The following is a 23,777-nucleotide window of genomic DNA, read 5'->3' on the forward strand; positions in this document are numbered from 1 at the left end:
TATTTTTGTATTCATATGAAGTAGAATTTAGTAAAAAACTTGTAAAAAATGTTAGTCAGTATATTGCTACATAAGTAAGGAAAGTTTGGATAAATCAAGTCGACGTAATAATGGAAGTAAGAATTGTTATCAATATACCCGAAGTTGAAGGCCACAGCGAGTGATTTATTTTTTTCATTTGACTTGATTTATCCCAGTGAAGGTGAAATAAAAGATACAACAGAGTCTGTGTTATTTGCTTCATATTTGGATATTTTACTGGAAAGGGACATTGATGGTAACCTAACAACAAAACTTTATGATGACTTCAATTTTTCTACAGTCAATTTTCCTTACTGATGTAGCAATATACTTCCATCACCTGCAAAGGGGATTTTGTCCCTCAATTAATTCGATACGCAAGGGCATGCCCTACGTCTGAACAGTTTCTTAGGCAAGGCAGCTACTGACAAACTAGTTTATAAAACAAGTCTCGATTGAAGTCCTCTTTTCATAAGTTCTATTGTCGATACAACGATCTTGTCAGCAAATAAAATCTTACACTGTGTCGCATGCTGACTAACTTTTTTTTCTTATATTTATCGTTAGACTATAATTGATCACCTAATTGTCTACAGATTTTTCCTTTTCCCGATTACGACAAAGAGCACACGGCGGATGTAAACGGTCAGCAGAGGATGCTCACTCCTCCATGGCACCTGATCCTACTTCTGATTTTTTAGAGGTCTGAATTTGCTCTGCTCCTGTTTTGTATTTTTCCTTTGGACATTTGATGTTGAACAATGTTCGTTATCATCACATATCATTCATAGATATTTAAACTAAAGACGTTGATAGAAAATTTTTGTTTTCATTTTTTTACTAGTAGTAAAATGATAAATGTTAGGACCAATCTAAAGCGGCACAAGCACTTATCTTTCCTTCTTTTACTCAGACAGTTAGATATATTCTGCAAGGAAGAATGTTTTTGAATGCAGACATTAATTGATCAATTTGCAGCATGACAGTAAAATATATAACATAACAAGCAATCATAATATAATGATTTGATAACATGGTAACCAATTTATTTGTTTACAGGTTGGCTTCATATTTTGTGGATTAAAACTATGGGATGCAAAACAAATCCAACAACATTTCGCCACCACAATTTACACGCTTTTATTATGTAATCTCTAAATTATAAATCTGTATCTTAGAAATTTATCGGCGTTAAAACAATTATATGTTTGTAAGCTTACATTTTGTTAATCGTCTTTTAGATCTCTACATCTCCTCTCTCCTGACACCAGTTATTGACAGTTATGAAATTTATTTTAATTTAACAATTATTTTCAGTATTTAAGTATGCTATTTGAGGCTGGTATATTAAAGTTTATAACAAAACAATTAAATGCATATGTCAATTTTTGTAATTTTCGGTCACTTTCAGTTACATTCCTATATATGTAAATGACATCTTGGAAAATAGATTTAATAGAAGTTATATTTTAACGGATTTTATCTCATACTACAAGCTTTACATAAATTAGAAATTGAAATGAATTGAGGATAAGTATTTGTTTTGCCACATTTTATGTACCATTTTAGCTTTTTTAATTTAACTATAACAATTCCTGGAAATATATTGATAGGAAAGTTTCGATTACATCTAAATAATCTGCTTAATTTTAATTTGTATTAAAATATTTTACAGCCTGGTACGGGTTGCCGGACAATCTCTTCTTCCGCCCTCTTTCATTTGTAATGGAAGAAAGGATAATAGGATTTACAATGATTGTTTATAACTGTAAAACATTTTTACCAAATTTGTTTTTAAATAATTAGTGAATTAAATCAATTATTCAAATAAATTGGAGGAGTTTGTTGTCAGTATAATTCATAAAACACTAGAAACTCAAGAAAGAGAGACGTTAACGTTAATTGACCAAAATTAACTATATGTATTTTAATTGTAATGCTGCGTCGACTGAAATTGTTTGTTTGATACTTATAAGATGAAAAAACTACACCAAAACAGCTTAACTACTTCCTTTTCATACCAGAATCTCCACTATGTGTATACCCTTTTTTCATGACACATCTCCAGCCAATTTCCATTCTTCCAATTTTAAATACATTTTCAAGATAACATGCTTTAAAAAAAGACTTTTTTTAAGAGAAAAAGTACCACAAAAAATTCTACTGAAGTACTGACGGGAGTTGATTTTATCGATTATCATTTATTTTAAAATCAACGATATGTGATATTTCTGAGAAATGGTATGAACCCAGGCAAGATTTAACTCTAGTCTTGTTCATCCAAATGCTCAGCTGTCTCCGTTTATCTCCGACAAGCAAGAGAGACTCTATGTTTTGTCGGATATTAACGGAGACAGCCGAGCGTCTGGTTGAACGAGACTACATTGAACTCTAGCGGAGGAATACATACGACTTCAAAAAATATCTAAACTGTTTGAGCCATTTAAAATCTCACAAGGTTTAAATAAGTTTTCCTGAAAACAATGTTTCAGAATATATTGCATCGAATTTATCGATTATTTTGAAGAACTAAGTGTTGTCAGCGGTATTGATTTGTGCTTAGGTCCAAACACTGTTTCACTTTCGGGTTGCTCGAGTAAGTGCATAGGAGAGTTGATTAAAATCAACTCCCAAAAAGTATATAAAATCTAAAATATTGTAACCTGTTTGTGATTTTGTAGCTTTATTTCATGTTGTTAATTCAGAACAAGTTCCCACAGATCATATTGATGTCATTTAGTAATTTCCCCAAATATTTCATGTTTTAGTTATCCGGAGCATGTGCCTGTGTAAATAGCTATCTGTTTACTATTTTTTCTTACAGAGTTTATAGATTTGATGAAACATGTACGATCGTAGAATAACATAAATCTTGTAAATTACCTTGTCAAATTTCAAGGTATCATTTAGGGCTCTTCATTCAATGTAAGAACGACTTTTTAGTTTATATTTACAGTTCATCTGTTTAGCTTCCATCATCTTTTCGTGTGAGCTTCGTCACTTCCAGTTATCGATCTTTTCCAATAAGATGTACTGACTGTTTAATTTAAATATCTAGCATGTTTATTTAACACTGTTTCCAGTGATATTTCCAGAATGAAACTTGATGTTAACTGTTGATAAATTGTTAATATTCTTCAGTCTTACTCTAGGAACTATATTTGCTTCTGCTATCGTCTGTAGTTAGGATATTCATGCGTAGTTATATTATGTACGAGTATAAATTGTACAAATGATTTTATGGTATGTGATATTTATTAACATGTGTATTTATTTACATGTTCACTGCTTAACAACCTATTTATAGACGATTACTCTAATTATTTATCATTCGGCTTTGTACGGTAGCCCTGTGTGGTAGTGGGAACTTGTGAGGGAACCCAGCTTCCCGTACAGGCTTCTGATTGGTTCATTGCTTGTACGGCATATTCCAATTGGTTATTTGATGTCAGTGACAGATAAAAAGAGGTTATATAAGCAGGCGCGTAGTACGTTACGATAGATTTCAGCTAGTTGTACGGCGGCAACATTTCAAAAGTACAAAAAGGTGAGAAACTTCAAAGATGTAATTTAAAGCCAAGTTAAAAATCTCCTACCACACTGGACGACCTAAACTTGTATTTCTGAATAAGCAGCTGTATATTTATATCGTGTTTACATAGGAAGCTTGTTGTTATTATCGTGTCATACAGTACAACCACTATTATGCTGAAATGATTAATAAATGTGTTAATAAATGAGTATGACTGATTATTCATCTTGAGTATTACTGGACTTAAAAACAACAAAGAATGGAACATGGCCAACATATAGATTTAATAATAATCAAATCAATTACTACTCCTGACAAAGATGAATTATATATGAAGAAGTTATGATCATTATACATGCTGAGGATTCAGAGATATTAGCCAACCCCCCAGATGGCTTACAATATTTTAATATTTTGGTACTTGATGGTTAGCTTTTTTCTTATTTATTTCGAGTGTTAAATGCATATCTGCAGCCCTTAGAAAGTTAACAATAATAGGGTTAACACGCTTATTTTCTTTCTCCAACTTTTAAACATTTAAACTCCATTTCATTCTATCTACTTGACCTCAGGAACATATTGATTTTTCCTCAACCATTTTCGAAATGAATTAATTTGCATGTTTTGATAAAAAATAAAAGACATTAAAAAATAGTTCCGTAATAAGATTAGTATTTTGGTAAAAAGTGTTTTCAAAAGTACACGTAAAAACAAATCCTTCAATGCATATACTAAACAATGCTTTAAAGGGCATGTTCACGATTTTGGTCAAAAATTATTTTTTCGATTTTAATGTTTACAATGCTTAAGTAAGGCATTTTTAATAGGAAACCAAAATTTGATTGTCATTTGTTGAGTTATAAGCGAGATACAGAGCTTACAATTCTTCGCTATGTAAACAAAGCTTTTGTTTACATTTTGAATGTTGATGTGAAGATTCCAGTTTTAGACCTCAAACGAATGTGTTAATCGTTAGTAACTGTTTATTCATGCTAAAAATGAATAAAAAGATAGACAAATCAGCTTGAAAAAGATTTTTACTGGTATATTGAACCTATGTTAACCAAAACAGGGCACGAGCCCTATTTACATGACGAAGAATTGTGAGCCCTGTATCTTGCTTAAAACAGATCGACTGGCACCCAAATTTCATTTAATCATTAGAAATGCATTCCTAAAGCATTGAAAATAATAAAAACAGAAAAAAAAAATTTGACCAAAGTCGTGACCATGCCCCTTTAAAGGGTAAAGCGTTAAAAATCAAAAACTTCTAAACATATTTGCATATTGGTCTGCTACTAATGAAATATTATTAACTAAAGGTCTTCATAGCTGGGTCCCTGAGCAGGTGGCTATTTCGAGAGAAACGAACGACAACATGGAAATGGAGTTAATACTTGTAAAACCAAACAGTGGTAACAACGTTACTGTTGACAAACAACAAGCACGAATCTGATACACGAACGATAACGCAGGATACACGATTGATTACGCAGGATACACGTACGATCACTAACACACTGAATTTTCAGTATACATGGACGATAACGATAAAAAACTTAAACGAACGATTCTAGAATTTAATTTTAAAATTTTGTATAATTATTTTACCTCGATATTATTTTTCTATCTAACACGACATCTGATTGGCTCTAGACAGTCACATGTCAGGGCAATGAAACTCTATTCTATAAATCAATTTTTCTGATACACGCACGATCCCGCACGTTAAAGGAACGATCACCCACGTTACACGAACTATTCAACATGATTGGGTTATCAACAATAACGCTGTTACCACTGTATGAGGAACCACAGAAAATGCTGAGTGCAAGTAAAAAAGAAACACTTAGGACGAAGTGATCGGATTTGAACACAATGGTATGGTTGAACGACCAAACAGTGACTTGCAATATGTCCCAGAGTCACCTTTACAACAATGGCAATAAAATCCTGATTCTCTCTCAAAGTTCGGAGAACCCCAACCCCCCCCCCAACCCCTCGATACACTTTGCTTCAGAAAATATCACTGACCCGAAACCTGGCCGTCCTGCACGTGCCAGAATAAATGATGGACTGTATATATCTAGTTCTAAATATATAAAAAATAATCTGTTATTTCCAGCATTCTGATTCTACTTTACATGGTTCATGTGTTAGACTAGTTTCGCAGGAAAATAATATGATACTGCTTTTTATTTATTTTTATCTGTCTCCGGCTGCCTCCTCATGGATAGACAGATGTCAAAAATGGCCCGATGCTATGGTTGTTGATGACATAGTCAGAAATGGATGTCATTTCGTAGCGATATTACACCCATTTGGACCATGATGAGTTCATTTTCTAGAAAAAGGATGGGGAGGGGGGCACATGAAATGCAAATGCAAACACATGAAACGACGATCGACAACTAATATTTGCATTTTAGTTTGATTATTTTGTTTTGAACTAAAAGTGGTCGAATAAGAAAATATTCTTTACAAGGAACTGGGTACGGTAAACAGCAAAATCGGCCCCGTTTTCAAATTAATAGGTGAAATATTTGGAGAATTAACCGGTTTCAAAACAGTTTGATTTTTTAAAGAATATCTTGTACGGTTTCCATACAATAGTTATCTAAACATAGCATTGTTTATAGCTATTCAGTTAACCAATAACGTCATGACGTCATGAAATGTATTGATTACATTCTTCAAATAATAATAACAGAAAGGATGTGCTGGTATATAATGTAAATAAAGACATATTTTATACATTATTTATTTGCCTTTTGCAGTAAGAAATTAATTATGTTTCATGCTATATAAATTTATACATCGTCATCATCATCATAATAGTTTGCATTCTCTCACCAGAGGTCGTGTTACCCAAGTTTCGCTTGCATCTCCGTCAACACCTAATGTAAAAGATTAATGTACAAACTGAGACGATGGGCAAAATGTATTTAAAACAATGTAGTTTATTTTTTTTTTTATCTAAAAGCATGATAATAAACAAATCAATATAAATGTTTAATGCATGTGAACATCTTTCTTACAAAGTTACTGTAAGAGATTTTTAGCCGAGGTAAAAATTAAAAACTGCAGGATTACATAATTAAGAGGGCAATTTTTGACCGCTCCTGATTCATCGCTGGTTTAATAGAAATCAGCAGAAATGTCAACTCCTATAATCTTAAAAACTTACCCACAATGTCTTCGTCGTTTCTTGTCCTCTCTTAAAGATGATAAAACAGGAAAATGAAAACGGCAATACCATGTGCTTGCCATCCTTGTTTTGAGCATGTGACATACTATTTCTCCAGTGTTGACAGAAGTGTAAGCTGTACAAATAATAGCTTTCCAAAAAGCTTGCTCGACTAAACAAAATAATTCAAGGGCAACCGTATCTTATGACATGAATTTTAATTTTCGCTGTTGTTCATAGATTCATAAACGGAACTTGCAGATTTAAGTAGAAAATTCAGTCGTTTTCTTCGATCTATAGCTTGAGCAAGTACGTGTCTATTATTTGAAATTAATTTATTTCATTTTTTTCAAATTATTTTGAAATGTACATGTATCAAATAATTTCATGTAAGCTTGAAAGATAAAGCAGTTAAATTGTATTTGTTATATTAAGATGGAAAATCAAAGGCCTTTTTGTCATTTCCAACCATAGGAAAGTAAGGTTTTTGTTTTTCAAATATTTATAAAGCTGCAAAAAACTTTATTCTCTTGATCCTGTCCACTTATCGGAACGCAAAAATTATCAATTCATGTGAAGTTATCGCGCGAAGTCTTTGGTTTTAAAATTACCTAACACTCAAAGGACGAGATATCCGATGCTGTGAATAAACCCATTGGGAGGGGGTCAAATGATTTTTTTATTTACATCTGTTTTAAAACAATACAATGAATATCCAAGAAAAATAATGGTGAATGAAGACCATCCAACAAATTGGGGGGAGCGCTCTGACAATAGGAAAATATCTGTCGATGTCAGAGGGAAAGAGTTGTGTAAAGAGCATGGCATTGACATAAGTTTAATTGTCTCAATTTATATTCATGTATTCCATACTCGAACGTATGTATGCAGTCGAGACTAACACAGTATGCATCGCTTTTGGATTCTTAATTGAATGTGTCCTCGCCTAAAGGATAAGATATATATTAGATTGATTTAAACAAATTCAAAATCGGTTTCCAAACAAGTTATGCAGACTATTCGATTAAAACAATTGATTAATTTATGCACTCTTGTTTTCCAAAATATGTTTTTTTTTTTAATTTTTGCATACAACTTATGAAATATCCACAAAACGGAAAAAGGCTACAAACTAATCATTCCAGAAAATATCATGGGAAACGGAAAACAAAGTCCACCGGAAAATAATCTTTATTAATATCTGTCCTTGATTTATAAAATGACTATACAAAATGTTTTCAGCATTCAGCTCTAAAATAAACCTATCAACTCAAGTTCTAAATAGAATATAACAATGGAGTTCTTCTCAGCATTGTAAGTACATGTACATCAATATCATATGACTAAGTGTTCTCCTTAAAAACCTCAAACAGCTGCAGTTTAGAAGTTTTCGTCTCCTAACATAGTTTAATGGTCAGATTTATTGTATAGCATAAAGTAACAAAGCTTATTGGTATGAGATATATTGTCTAGCTAGCATAAAGGAAATGTTTGGATCTTGAAAGAAAAATTGAACAGTCCAATGAGATATAGTTAGAATCATAACTTCTAATATCAATGAAATAAGAAAAGTTGAACTTTCGGGGGCTCATGACTCGAAATTCGGCACAACAGGGGTATAGTCAGAAGGAATTAATCCGATGGCCTGACACCTATTGAGCAGATCAAACATCAAAAGAAAATTCTTAATAAAAAGTGGTTTGTTTCGTAAATTTTCTTTGACCTTAAAAAGTAAGAGACTTGGCTCGTTGCCTTGTTTAGTGAGAGTATTTACGTAGCAGATGAACCGGCTTTTTTCACCAAGTTATAGACTTATAGTGACAGTGTATATAAGAAACTTTTAAAGATTTTTTATTTAAAAAAATCGTTAGTAGCCCAATTCAAGTAGTGAAAATGCAAATAAAAAATGAAATCGAAAATAAAAAGAAATTTCTAATAAATAATACTTTGATTATTTATTACTTAGTGCAAAATTGAACAGCATAAATTCAGAATTTACATCAAGATATTATCATGAAGTAAAACATTCTGTATATGTGAATGTAAATAGTGAACGTATCAGATTTGAACAGACCGTTTTTTTTCCTATCCAACCCCGAAAAGTAATACCATAAGTAATTGTGATGTATATCATTGGCTTTTATGGCAGATTCGTTAAACCACTCTAAAATATAGGACTTTTGAAATTTGTAATGAAATTTGAAACATTTAAGGTGTTGAAGAATACCATATATACATGCATATTTTGTCTCTAATTACTTTTGTCAGATGGAAGCAAATCCAGCACATATCAGAGTCAGTGTTTATGGGTATGTGTCTCATAGCTGGGACCTCACAGCAGGTGGCTATTAGGAGAGAAACAAACGACATCATGGAAATGGAGTTAATACTTGTTAAACCGTATGAGGAACCACAGAAAATGCTAAGTGGAAGTAAAAAAGAAGGATTTAGGATGAAAGGATCGGATTGGGACACAATGGTATGGTTGAACGACCATAGGGTGATCTGGAATATGTCTCAGAGTCACCTTTATAACACTGACAATACAATCCTGATTCTCTCTCAAAGTTCGGAAAGCCCCCCGGGATATACTTTGCTTCAGCAAATGTCACTGACCAATAACCTGGTCGTCCATACTGCACATGTCAGAATAAATGATGGACTGTATATATCAAGTTCTAAATATAAACAATTAATATGTTATTTTCAGCATTCTGATACTACTTTACATGGTCCATGTGTTAGATCTGGTTTAGCAGGAGAAGAATATGATACTGCTAATTGTTTTGTTTCTGACTTTTGGCCTCCGTCTGCCTCCTCATGGATAGACAGATGTCAAAAATGGCCCGATGCTATGGTTGTTGAAGACATAGTCAGAAATGGATGTCATTTTGTAGCAATAGGACACCCATTAGGACTCCATGAAAATGATGAATGGAGAATATCATTTTCTCAGGCAGAATTTAAAATTGTGTACTCAATGAATCATTGTCAGTTTTTGACTTATGGTTTGTTAAAACTGTTTTTGAAAGAAGTTATTAATCATCAGCCAAACGAGACAAATGAACTTTTGTGTTCCTACCATATGAAGACAACAGTCTTCTGGGCGATTCAACAAAACACTTTACCTCACTGGTGTCCACAGAATCTCCTGGTCGGTTTTTGGGTCTGCATTAAACTTCTTCTTAAATGGGTGTATGAAGGGTTCTGTCCAAACTTTTTTATCCCACAAAACAACCTGTTTCTGACAAAGGTCTATGGCTCAGCACAAAACAGATTGTTCTTACAATTACATGAATTGTACAACGAAGGTCTGGCCTGTCTGTTACAGAGCTCCTCTATCAGGTCCTACATCATTGATGTACTTTACAATCCTAGACTTTATATTTATACAGATGAAAATATTATTAGATCTGAAGTTGACAACGATTTAGAACTTTTCTTTGAGATAAATTGTTTAAGTGATATTAAATCACCAGACATTTATCGCTGTATGAAACATATTAAAACGATAGAGCACTTGACATATCTTCCCTTATCTCAATATGAGTCTGTTATGCTACAAAAACACACGGTCTTCACTCTTCAACACACTGCGTTTGTTATACATAACGCAGATGTCAACAAAAGGGTGTATATTTCTGGCAAAATGTCTAGTCATATGCTACAACTAGCAGCCAAGTTTGGAGATATCGCTGACATGTTTTACATCGCCATTTATTTTTACAAGACGCTCCGATACATGGAAGCTTTATCTGTTATAGAGATGACAAAGGTCAAGTTAGCACGGCCATATCTGATGTATAGAAGACACGTAGATCGAGAATGGTATATGGAGGCTGTAGGGGGACAGTCCTGGTCTACAAAAATGAGACAGGCTGTAGCACGGGATATAAGACTATACAATAATATATGTTATATCAATGAACTCATGCACGAACAGCATTCTTCTCTTGAGAATGGATCTTCACTATTGCATATTCCGTTGTTTGTATTTTTGCACTTTTTAGAGTTCTTGTGTTACAAAAACATTGAATCAACAACAGCGCAGACAACCCTTAATGAGTTACAGGCCCTTGTCCACCATGATCAGGGACTATATGTATGCGATAGATACCGAGACATTTCTTGGCAAATCCTAGGGAGATGTCATCAGATTATAGGAAATTTTTCGGATGCTCATTATTCATACGAACAGTCACTCGCACAGTATCCATTCAACGGAATTCAAGTTGCTACACTGATGAAAATACAAGAAATCAGTTAGACCAAGATCACATTGGTACAAACACTTACTACAAACTCTATTTTAGTCTATATTACTGAAATGTTGCCATGCATCATGTCCAGTGTGTCATGTTTAAAGAAAAGTAAAACTTTATTGTCTATACCATGGGGATGTGATTGACATTATATACCAAATTAATAAATTAAAATAATGTCTTTGTAAAAATGATGACTGTCTAATAAAAATGTAAGTTGACTGATTTAATTTTAACGGGAAAGTTCTTTGAAGACCAGGCATTACTTTTCCATTCTAAACTAAACATGAACCCTAGCCCTAAGATTGGCACTTCTAACAATTGCATCTGGAAATATGACACCTATTTCGTCAGTTGTATAAGACTTAAATACTCTTTCTTAACGTTTCAGCTTTCTTTACTTAACATCATATCAAATTATTTCTCAATTATTTTGTTATGCATGTCTTAAGCCAATTTCTTTAAAAAAAAAAAGAGACATGATGTCAAAATTAATGATGCTAATCGTAAATGTATATCTTTTGCTCTAGACATCCATCATATAAATTAAGACATTTTGCCAATAAACTAAAATGTCTGCACAAGAGAAGCTGCATAAAACCTGTGCTATTTTAACACGTGTGGTGTGATGTCCGAAAACTATAATTTAATTGACCTTTGATGGAAAGAACCCTACAGAACGGGGTGCTCAGAAAAGCAGGTTGACTAATTAACATCATGACAGAAAGTGTGAGGCAAATAAACCATCAAATATACACTCAACAAAACTTCTAACTGTTTACCCGATATATTGTATTTCATATATGAACTTAGCACATTTATTTGTCTTGCATCAGGGTGATTGATTTCCACTTAATTTTCTAATTGTTAAGAACCTCAGGTTGCGACTTAAGATGTTGAGCTTTGCTATATATCACTAACACCTCCGGTTTTGTTGAATTTTGCTCTGAGCTTTTGAATTGTTTTAAGTTGCCGATGAAAATGATATTACTCTTACGAAATAGAACAATTATATCAAAATAAGGTTTCCTTCGGATTGCTTGATATTTAAAACAATGTTGAGGTCAAAACAAACAGAAAATGTAAAGTGAATATGATCTGTGGTGAAAACTATGCAGACACCAATGTTTAAACGGCTCTGACTGTGTTTGCAGTGATCATTTCGGCTATGTTAAGTGGTTTTCTTTTTAAACTATTTTAAAGACTAAAATCAATCACAAAATAATAACAATCATATTAAGCATTCGCAGAAAAATACCAATTTTATGTTTTGACGTTTCATCACGGGTGAATGATTTCAATCGGTATTGTTTCATTTTATCTGTGCTATTAATGAGAAGACAAATCAGCTACGAAATGTTGAGAATTTTACATAATTTTATTTTTTAATTTTAAAATTATTCTACTTATTAGGATGAACACTTCAAAGTTTTGTTGAGTGTAAACATTGAATCTGATAACTTTGGTTCAAAATAAGGAAATAATTGTGCATACACTAGCATATTTTAAAATTCCATACAGTTTTATACCACGACATATGGGAGGTAAAGCGTATACATTAATTTGTTAATAGACAGTTGTATTCTACATCTATGAATAAATGACGTTTGCATTTAAAGTAGAAGGTTGATCCTCCTCCCCAATATTTTTTTTTCCAAAACAGTTATTTTTTTTTATATCTTAAATTCTTATTTGGAACAATGATAGAATTCATAGTGAAATTTGACCTAATAACTTTAAAACAAAAGAGAAGAGATACGACCCACTAATGACCCACTGACTTGTTCGAATAAAAAAGTTTGGTATAGTTTTCAGTCAGCTTCAACAAAAAGAATAAAGGCCACGTACATGTATTTATCATCAATTTCAGTTTGAATTTTTCATCCCTGTCCGCTCCTCTAAATAGTCCGCTATGCAATTGGTATTTTATTTCAAAAAACTAGGTACAGTTTTAGTCATATTTTGCCCTTTTTATAGTAATTTTTAAAAAAATCACAAAAATTTAACATTAAGTAATATAATAATACATACAAATTAAAATTCTATAAAGCAATGATTAGACTTTCACAAAGGGTAATTGTTCTGTGGATATTCTCGTGTTTTCATAGAACTGAGCAGAAGATACCAATTCTTTAGTAGTTTTTTTTATTATTGAAAACCACATTATAATGTTATCGTGTAATATCACATGAAATATATCAATTTCGTCGCTGGCGACGGCAGCAAACACATTTTCCTCTTCAAAAAATTATGATAAAATGTGTCACTTTTATTACTTTAGACTACATCTTAAAAATATGATATGATGTTGAAGTCATTTTTCTTTTTGGAAACAGAATATAAGTCCATATCTTGGTACTTTGTACACACATGGGTTCAAAATGATATACAGGTATTTTGATGACATTTAAACAACTAATAAATTTTAGAAAACATATTGTAAAAAAAACTGCACCTTTTTCAACTTTAAAGAATAGGTTAACAAATGCAATTAAGAAAACTATTTCTGACACAGTAAATACAAAATTAAACAAAAATGCATGGTTCAGCTTATTAAGCATTGTATCCTATTAGTATTTGTTTTCCCTTGGACTGAAATGTCACATTTTCATTGGTTTAAACATAGCACGTGATTGCCTCATATATCTCTATATTTGTTCTGTGAGAATTAATATTAGGCAATATGGCCGTCATTGGTCAACGCTTCGCTTACTCATTTCGACATTTCATAGTATTTAATACATAAACCGCATGCCGTAAGTTCTTAAAGTATTTGGAGTAGTTGCCCTTTGAAATTCTTTAAAATTAGAGTAGTTGCCCTTAGAATATTGACGTCACATTGTTTTGTCTGGAGCAGAACAAAATGGCAGCGTCGAAATTTGCTCAAATCTCTGCAGAGAAAAGGGAGAAAACATTTAAAATTGAATAGCAACAAAACATTGTAGGTAAACATGGGTGAAGCAAAGATTTTTAAAGAGTATTTGAAAGGTGAGATTGAAAATTTTGAAGAGTTTAAATGAGTTAAATTGGACGAGGTGTTGGGTATCTTGTACATGGCTGTGCCATGATCATCGCTATTTGTGAATAAATATGTCGCTTAATAGTCCTCGGGAAAACAAAACACTTATTAGGTTAGTTACTGACTCACTACGGAAATATTTTGGGTTGATCAATCTCATAGACGGCTCGGCTTCGCCTCGCCATCTATGAGATTGATCAACCCAATATATTTCCGTAGTGAGTCAGTAACTAACATAATAAGTAATAGTAACGTGTTCATTCCCGCGCTTACACGGTATATCATTTAGTTTAAGAAATATTGCACATCTACATTGTTTTTTTTTTGCCGCCCATGAAAGGTTTGAATGAAGTATCTTCTATGAGTTCTGTGTCCAAAGTATGGGGAAAAATTTCCTCTAAATGAAAATATTTACATTTTCAAGTATATTTCCTTTCATGAACCTACCAAAAAACCAAAAAAGTTTAATTTTTGATGCACTTTGGTAAATGTGTCTTTTGCATTACGTCATAATAATGATGGCACGAGTTCATGGGTCGACTGCTGCAATATTACAAACATAAATACGGCTACGTTCATAATTCTGAATAATTTGACCTGTTCAAACGTAAATACATGTATAAGTAATAAACAACAATGTTAAGAGGTTCACCAATATATAAAACGTGGTATGTAATCTAGTGAAAAAAAAATTCGGCTTCTGAGGATTTGATCAAATGAACGACTCGACGAAAACAGACCTACTTTCTATATGATGCTTCTATCCTCATCAATATTCATGAAAAGACATACAATTCCATATTGCAAATCAAACAAATATCTTTGTTATTAGAATGATTAATTTTACAATACTTTGTAGGAAGTGATTTTTAATACGACAGGACGTTTTTAAAAATAAATATCAATTATTTTTACAGCAAAATAGTTCGAGTTTATTTTCATGGCATGTATAACCTAAAAGAGTTGAAAATAAAATTAAATGAAAAGTGTCAATTTAGTTTACCAAAACCTAACCAAGTCAAGTTCCTCTTTCGAATTAAACAATCAACTTTTTCACAGTTTATTTATTACAAAAATTTTGAATAATTATTTATAAGATTTAGTTTTTTAAAACATCTAATCTAATAATGTTAATGAACGTGTTTGATTTTTTTCTGCTGCACTTTATGAGTAGTACAATGACAACAGTGAGTTACCGAAGTCATTTATCCTACAGAAATTAATCTAGATGAAAAAAAAGACTACCGTACACAGGTTTATTTTCGCCTCGTGTTATTTTCGTCCATCTTCACCCGCAAACGGTTTGTCCCGTCTTGAATTCCTAGATGCAGCTGTTTAAATAGCGATATTATTTGTGAAGTATAACTCGCCAAGTCTAAAATTCGCCCACTGATAACAAGGACAAAAGGGGTTAAGATAAAACGGGGGCGAATATTTCGCTGTATACAATATATCAAATGAATACAAAAATCACTTAATTTCATCTAGAGATTCTAACTGTAATGAACTCTATAATAAGAAATATCAAGTCAACAGTCAATCTTTTTCTTCCCCCTCAGTTTACATTGATATGAATTATTTAAAAAAAAATCATTAACAATTGATACACAGTACACTTCATTTATTGACAAAACATTTCTATCATTAATAAGGTCAGGAAAAAATAGTTTTGCAGTTTTTAAAGATTAAAGTTGAGTTAAATATGAAATAAAACATTTTTTTTTTCTACGTGTACGTATTTTAAGTGCAACAAACGTGCGCTGCAACCCCTTATTTTCATATAAAGTAGGCAAAAATAAATTGACATTTTTGTAACCTAAACGTTATGTTTAAAGATTTTTGTGATCGGCTTCCGCCGATCACTATTGTGTCCATATGAGGCATCCGGTAAATGCATCTACGTGCGCAAACATTCCGCTTACATAAGTAGTTCTTATAAAAACTTGAAGTTTGGTTTAGTAGTTATATAACATTTTACTCATTTTTATTTAAATTCATTTACCGTAAAAGATGCAAACATACATAAAATACAGTTCGACCTTTTAATTCAAGAATGCACATTTTGTCTCACGCATACTAATTTCGATCGAAAGATTCATTCAGTAATGCAGTTGACCTCGATAAACTGACCTCAATCATAAGAAGATGCTCCATGAACTGACCTCGATCTATTGATGTTGCATAATAGAAGCTAGGAAGACGGCTTGATTTATAAACAGGGTTACGTTATAATTCGACCTCAATGGCAAGTTATGATGGTATTCAATGTTTTTCAGTCGCGTTAAATTATTTTAATACAACTCTTTCTTTGTATATGTGTTAATGCTCTTTGGAGAGCCCTACTCAGTATTCTGAAGAAGAAGATACATTAACATTTAATAATTACGTTAAAAATATAAAACAAGACAAGGAGTTAACGAACGGCTTTCCCCAAATTTATTTCGAAATTAAATTTGTTGACGGTTTATAATGATGAAATTATGGTGTACAAATTCAAAATATTCTATATTTTGTAAAAATACAGTACTTTTTAAATTATTTTACATCAAACTGATCATTTTGATTGCTTCTAGCAATCAATATATCATTACTGCCGATCATTCCTTTAAATGAAATACTTGTTAAAGGATATTTCGATCCGCTATCAACGTAAACCGATTTGGGTAATGAAAATGTTGAAATAATACTTTGCAAAAGATATACCAAACTGATATCAAAGCAACAGAATTGACATTGTCTGAAAATTGTGAGGTCATGAATGAGGGAACATGACATGTGTATCAGTTACACCATGACGTAATATCTGCCCTATTATCTGTAAAATGTACGGAAGTAATAGATATGAAAATGAAATCAAAAGGTGTGGGTTTTTTGGGGTAAATATATCTTCAGTATAAACAAAATTACTGTAAATACAAATACATTTATAATATATCAATGATCAGTAATTGTTTGAAAATGAAAAATGAGAGAAATGGTTTGCCTGATCATTTGAAATATCTACAAATGCATTGCAAAACATCATTATTAAAAAAACAAAATGAGTATTAGAGACAAAACCGTGACCTTGCCCATAAAGTCACTTTTAAAAAATAATTATAATTCTATTGAATTTTTTTTAATGTGCTTCATTTTTATTGATTTATTACTATTAATAACTCATTCAGCAATACAGGATATAGATATAGTTTAGCAATAATAATGTTAAATTAAGAAAAAAATATTTCTAAGGTTTTACAAATGAACAAGAATCAATTAAAGCAAGTTATGAATTGTATAGAGTCTTTTATAACCTTTTATATCCTAGCTATCTCTTGTCTCAGGATGAACTTACGTTCAACAAGACATCCTCATCAGGACATTGTGCATGTTTACCTACAATGCATGTTTTAGTTGTTAGTCGATGTTTACTCACAATGTAATAATAGAATTACATATGATGTATTAAATTGCCTTATAATAACATTAGAATGCATCTTAATAACTGTCAAACTAAAATAATGCAACATATTTAAGAAATTAAAAGAAAAATAATCATTATTTTGTTGATAATGTTTTGTAATTTTTTTAAAACATAAACTATCCACAATGAATATTTTACAAAAACAATTGTCTAAATTGTCCATTTGTTTGAAGACATTTCATAAAAATCTGATTATTGAATAATAAAACTATTAAGGTCTTTGAGTTATTTTTTACCTTCTTAACTACTTGATCAATTAATATTATTTCTTATTTTAATCAACTTACAACAATCAAAAGTGTCTACATCAATTTTCAGAATTGATATCAAGAATAAACGCATTTATAGAAAAACTTATAGAATATGGCAGCTGCAGATTATCTTTAAATAATATGTATTTTCATAAATAATGAACATTGACAAGAATGACTATGTATTATATTTATGTATTTGGCTTTGTTATCTATATTATGCTTTTGAGCCTCACCTGGCAGATCGTCATGTTGAGATATATAACAGATGACACACATGTTTGTATTGTTCCATGACGCAACCCAGAGATGGTGAGTGATAGCATCATAGCTCAAACTGTATGGTCCACCCATCTCTAATAACTCTTTCTGTATGAGTGATAGAAACTGACCGTCCTTATCTATCATCTGCACTGTGTTGGATCTTACATCACAAACAAGGATATGTGATAGCGCGTCAGTACAGATCCCCCCTGGTTGTAAAAGTGATCCTGATGGATGTCCTGTATAGGAAAATAGATGTGTTCCCTCATGATCTGTCACCACTACTGCACCGGAGTCAGATACCACGATGTCCATATTGTTATTCTCTGTTATATAGTTAAGTTTGTTATAGAGTTCAAGTCCAGTGTTGTCGTGTTGTATTGTTTGTACCAATTGTCCGCTTTGGTTGTATCGGGCGACTTTGTATATACTATATCTACACATCCCGACTAGTAAAGTCCTAGTTAAATAAGACCAGTACACACATCGTGGTATCCATGCAGAGTCTGGTTTATTTATGAATTTAATGGTTGTTGTTAAATCATTTGAAAGTTTGTTGACGTTATGATACTTATCTATATAGATTAGTTCACTCTCATTATTCACTGCATGTACTCCATAACCTCTACATAAATCATTTCGTTTGCCTAAAGTGTCACCTGTTGTGTTTGTTAATACGAGCTTGGTTTTATAACTGATCCAAACTCGGTCTGGTGTCACACAGGAAATGTGATAACAACCAGAGACGCCTGTCACTGTGACAGAGTGAAGCAACTCGGGGGCGGATATCAGTTTCAGGAGACACTTATTTCCCTGGTTTGTTTTTTCTGACTCTGTTGTTATGACTTCATTTAATGGCTGCATTGCGTCATGAGAAGCTAAAACATGATCAACAAAAATTAAATATGGGAAACTGAATGAAGAAGATAACTGAAATAAATCCTGGTTGTTTGAAATTACGAATAATAATATTGTATCGTAACAATCTTTATTAGCTTTTTCAAAATAATTGTCATTTTTACTTTTTAATCTGCTTAATTTATTCATAGCAGAAACAAGTCCTATTTTTCATAAACGAATTTCAGACATATGTACATTAATTTTATTTATAAATTGATTACTTTGGATAACATTTTCCAAAACAAAATGCACGCATAATAACTAGTTATTGATGATAATAAATCAGACTTACCGGTCAGAGCATCCTGTCGGGTAATATGTCTATAAACAAACACCTTGTTCCATGATCCAACCCAAAGGCGGTGAGTGTTGGTATCGTAACTTACGCTATATGGCTCAAATATCCCTGATGGTCGTATTAGCAGATGACACAGGAACTGGCCGTCCGTGTCAATCATCTGCAATGTGTAGGTCCTAACATCGCATACCAAAATGTGTGACAGCGCGTCAGTACAAATTCCACGAGGTCGTAGTTGTGATCCCGATGGATGCCCTCTGTAGGAGAAACGATGACTTCCTCCACGCTCTGAAACCACCACAGCACCAGACGCATACACCTCAAAGTCAGAAACCACGACATCTCCATTGTTGTTCTCAGTAATATAGTAAGGATTTTTATACAAGTCCGGTTGTCCTGCATTGTCATATTGTATGGTTTGTGTCAGTTTTCCGATCTTGTTGTATCGGGATACTTTGCATTTCAATGGTTTCTCTTTATGCATTCCAACTAGTAAATCTCCATTTGACGAGGACCAGTACAAACATTGTGGTCTCCATGTTGAGTTTTGCGTCTTTAAAAATTTGGCGGGTGTTTTCATATCGATCGACAATTTGTTAATGTTAAAGTCCTTATCAATGTAAATTAATTCACACTCGTTGTTCCCAGTATGAACTCCATTACCTATACATAAATCATTCCGTTGATGTAGTGTGTCACCTGTTGCGTTTGTCAAGACCAGATTGTTTTTATGACTGATCCACACCCGGTCTGATGTTAAATTGGTAATATGAACGCAACGATGCAGATCTTTTACTATAAGAGACTGATGTAAGTCAGGACTGTTCATCGTTTTCAGAAGACGATCATTTCTTATGCATCGTTTTCCTCTCTCTGTGATTTGGACTTCACTAAGTGACTCGATCACATTCCTCTGGTTGAGCGACTTATTCATGTAGAACTTAATAGTGTGGATTGCAAGATTTATCTGGTTGATATGAGTTTTCTTTAAAAACAACAAAAATTGTATGGGGCTGATTGATGACTGTTCATATATATATTCATATTTCTGTATGCTTGCAAGATGTCTGTTCATTTCTATTTTCTGTTTTTTACATCTGTGCTTGTAACTAACACCACGCAACGCAAAATCAATGCGATTTATCAGTCTATGTGCCTTTGTTAAAATCTCTGACTGATAGAGGGAGAATTCTGTGCAACATGTTATAACATCAGCTTTGATTCCTGTCAGGAGAACCGATAAGTAATAGAAAGTCTCACTTCTGATGGTATGGAATGTATTTCTGGTTTGATGTCGTTTCGATTCATATGTTGTCCAAATATCTGTTTGTTTATGTGTAGTATGTTGTGTGCAATGGCTACAGTAAGGGAGTTCACAGGATTTACAACACTTTCTATAAAAATTGCCTGGATGTCTCACACAGAGCTCTTGAGTTGAGGGGTGGTTAGATTTTTCACTGTATATCACAACGATATGATCAATAGTTTTGAGATCATTTACATGCATCTCTTTACAGTGGAGACATAAAGAACATGGACACGATATACAAGAGTACTCCGTGTCCCCCGGACACCTTGAACATTGACGCACTTTATATTTTGTACGTGAGGTATCCATGATGTAGAGGGTTAAGACCTCAAAATCACAAACTGTTCAAAAAGAAAACGTAGATGTTAAAAAAAACCAATTACAATTTAATGTATACATGATTAAACAAAAGCGTCCATTTCTATCTTTTTAAAACTGATGCTAATTATGCAATGATATACTGAGAACAATGATGTTAAAACAATCAATTTTGAATAAAAATAATTTAAAATGATTTTTTTTCATAATCAGTGTAAATGTATAAAAGAAGAGAAAAAGAACAAAAAATTAAAATGTGTTGACTTAGTAGCATCTCATATGTAAAAACTTAAGGTAGTACAGAATACCGGTAAAATTAAATATTCTAAATATTTTCTAAAATATACAAAAACAAAAATTGCTGAATATTACAGTGTAAATCAATCTTAATCCATTATCTTAAGAAAATGATATAAATTATACCCAGATATTAGTCAAGGCATAAAAAATTGAGATACAGCGTATCTTGATAATTTTAATACCTACATGTTTATTTGATTTATGTGCATATTAGTCTTTTTTAAAAAATGTGTAATTTGTGTTCCGATCATGGAAGGGACCTGAAATTTAAATACAAACAATCAGCAATGTTTAGACTTTACGTCCATTAAATTTCCAGGTCATATAAAAACACCAAAGGTCAAATATGATGACTTTTTTAAATGATTTTTATTAATATTAAAATAACCTTATTTAAAATTAAAATACCCATAGTCATATTTTCATATTTTAAATATATTTTAATAATGTGATCGTAATAACTATGCTTGTAAATTTTATTCAAATGTAAACAATACAATTTCCTTTTTGAGACCGTTTAGTGTTGCAAATAAGTTACCGGGTAGGGTTAATTTCAATGATTATAAGTAACAATACTAACATTTTAAAAAGTAACTTATTTGCAATGCAGATTTTAACAATGACTTTTTCATTTTCCATCTTCTGATAGGAGATTCAAATTGTAGGTTTGAAACAATATGGTCAAAAATTGTCAGGTCCGATTTGAAATTTGTTTTAAATATTAATAGGTTTCATTTCAAATAACAAAATATCAAAATGTCGGAAAATTTTACTTTCGGGGGCAAAAGTTTAGCTTATCTGTTATGTACTATTCTAATAATATCGATAATATGATGAATTTAAAATGATATAAATTGCACAAAAGCAACAAAGTTTTGAGCAGAAGAAATATGATTTTCCTCCCTTTTTATTTAACCTTATCAAAGCAAAAATAACTGCCACAAAACAGAAAAAAAGTTTGTAAACGTTTTATTTTTAAAGCAAAAATAATTTTTTCATTTTCTTGTATCTTTAGATCACTAGTTGAGAACACAAAGTGAAATGTTAGATTTGTAAAAAATATCAAAGCATCTAAAGAAACCGGCACTCATACTTAATAAAATAAACTAAATTAATACGTTACTTGTTTTTCTCCCTTTAAAGGGGCACGGTCACGATTTTGGCCAAATTCTATTTTTATGTTTTTATTATTTTCAATGCTTTAAAGATACATTTCTAATGAACAAATAAAGTTTTAGAGTCATTCGTAGAATTATAAGCAAGATACAGAGCTCACAATTCTTTATCATGCTCACAAGGCTCGTGCCCTGTTTTTGTTTACATAAGTTTAATATACCAGTAAAAAATCTTTTTTTAGCTTATTTGTCTATTTTTTTTATTTATCTTAAGCATAGATAAACAGTTCCTAACGTTAAACACATTCGATTTAGATTTAGAACTGAAAATTTTAGTTCTACGTTCAAAATGTAAATACACGCTTTGTTTACATAGCAAAGAATTTCAAGATCTGTTACTCGATTATAACCAAACAAATGACACTCAAATTTCGGTGCCTATTAAAAATGACTTTCTGAAACATTGTAAATATTAAAATCGAAATTTTTTTTTTTTACCAAAATCGTGACCATGCCCCTTTAACATGGGTATAAAATGCATTTAATTTCGTTAAGGTGGTATGGGACATCTGTCGATATTACTGGGGATTAAGTACATTAAAATCAAGAAATTTTCACCGGTTTGGAATTTTCAAATTTTCCAGTATTTAACCAAGAAATATGTTTTAATTTTTTTTTTGGAAAGGTAAAAATTTTAAAGTTCTAAGTTGGATTCGAACTAATGGCCTACAGTTTCGTAGTGAACCATTTTATGCACTGCGTTACGCTGTTAGATAATTCTGAGAAAGAAATTATTTATAAATTCATACTTGATTTAATTGTTTATTTTGATAAAAAGTGCGTCACAACAAAGAGGTGTCCTATATCACCTCACAGAAAAAATCTCCATTAATGCTGCTAAAGAACATTTTATGAAAACTGTATGATTTTGCTAACACGGTTATCTTTAAACTTCAAATCCTTTTGTGGCATCAACAAACCCACGAGTTACATTTCAAATATTATAGGTGTATTACCTTTAAGATACTATAGGTTTATTAAAGCTGATCACCGCACATAAATAGGCACAGTCCGCCATATTTCTCTTCCATCGCCGCTTTCCCTACAAGGCCATATTAGCCGCAAATCTCTTCACAGTTTAAAGAATGTTGCTGTTGATGTCTCACCTCTGTGGACGTAAATCCTGCCACTCCGCTGATCGGCCGTGATTGAATTATTATCGAGTTTGGAAAACTTTTTTTCAAGTCAGAGTTCGATGCATCATTTAAAAACAGCATATGCACATAAAATGAGACATAAATGCATAACATCCACAGACACGTAAGGAATACTACACGTCGGTCACGGTCGAGTTTTTAACAAAATGGAAGGGTTTAAATACCAGGTACCTAGGTGACAGTGCCTATTTACGAGCGGTGTTCAGATTTAAGCGTATATCTGGTGATTTGTTGTAAGGTTAATAACAAGTACGTGAATTTGAAGCTATAAAGCTAGTAAATAATCTCACACAATAAAGTCATTTTTGTCTATATTTTACA

The 23,777-nt window shown here is 32.0% G+C and overlaps 2 protein-coding genes across 3 annotated transcripts; one reads left to right on the forward strand and one right to left on the reverse strand.

Annotated features, from left to right (window-relative positions):
• The first annotated feature begins 8,034 nt into the window (after nucleotides 1–8,034).
• Nucleotides 8,035–11,208, forward strand: LOC128166048 (uncharacterized). Its single transcript, XM_052830953.1, has 2 exons — nucleotides 8,035–8,054; nucleotides 9,009–11,208. Exons 1-2 carry the CDS (start codon nucleotides 8,035–8,037, stop codon nucleotides 11,005–11,007), a joined length of 2,019 nt encoding a protein of 672 aa, XP_052686913.1. The 3' UTR covers nucleotides 11,008–11,208.
• Nucleotides 11,209–14,304: 3,096 nt separating this feature from the next.
• On the reverse strand, nucleotides 14,305–23,574 carry LOC128164512 (uncharacterized). 2 transcript variants are annotated; one of them, XM_052828404.1, is made up of 5 exons: nucleotides 23,256–23,574; nucleotides 19,235–20,847; nucleotides 19,192–19,204; nucleotides 17,972–18,877; nucleotides 14,305–17,396 (listed from the first exon to the last, which is right to left on the reverse strand). In XM_052828404.1, the coding sequence occupies exons 2-5, from the start codon at nucleotides 20,813–20,815 to the stop codon at nucleotides 17,341–17,343; spliced, it is 2,556 nt and encodes an 851-aa protein (XP_052684364.1). In that variant the 5' UTR covers nucleotides 20,816–20,847; nucleotides 23,256–23,574; the 3' UTR covers nucleotides 14,305–17,340. The 2 variants fall into 2 exon arrangements, with proteins under 2 accessions (XP_052684364.1, XP_052684363.1); XM_052828403.1 differs by having other exon boundaries at nucleotides 14,306–17,396; nucleotides 19,192–20,847.
• Between the last annotated feature and the right edge of the window lie 203 nt (nucleotides 23,575–23,777).

Source organism: Crassostrea angulata, chromosome 10, assembly GCF_025612915.1.
Source record: "Crassostrea angulata isolate pt1a10 chromosome 10, ASM2561291v2, whole genome shotgun sequence".
NCBI classification, from domain to species: domain Eukaryota; kingdom Metazoa; phylum Mollusca; class Bivalvia; order Ostreida; family Ostreidae; genus Magallana; species Magallana angulata.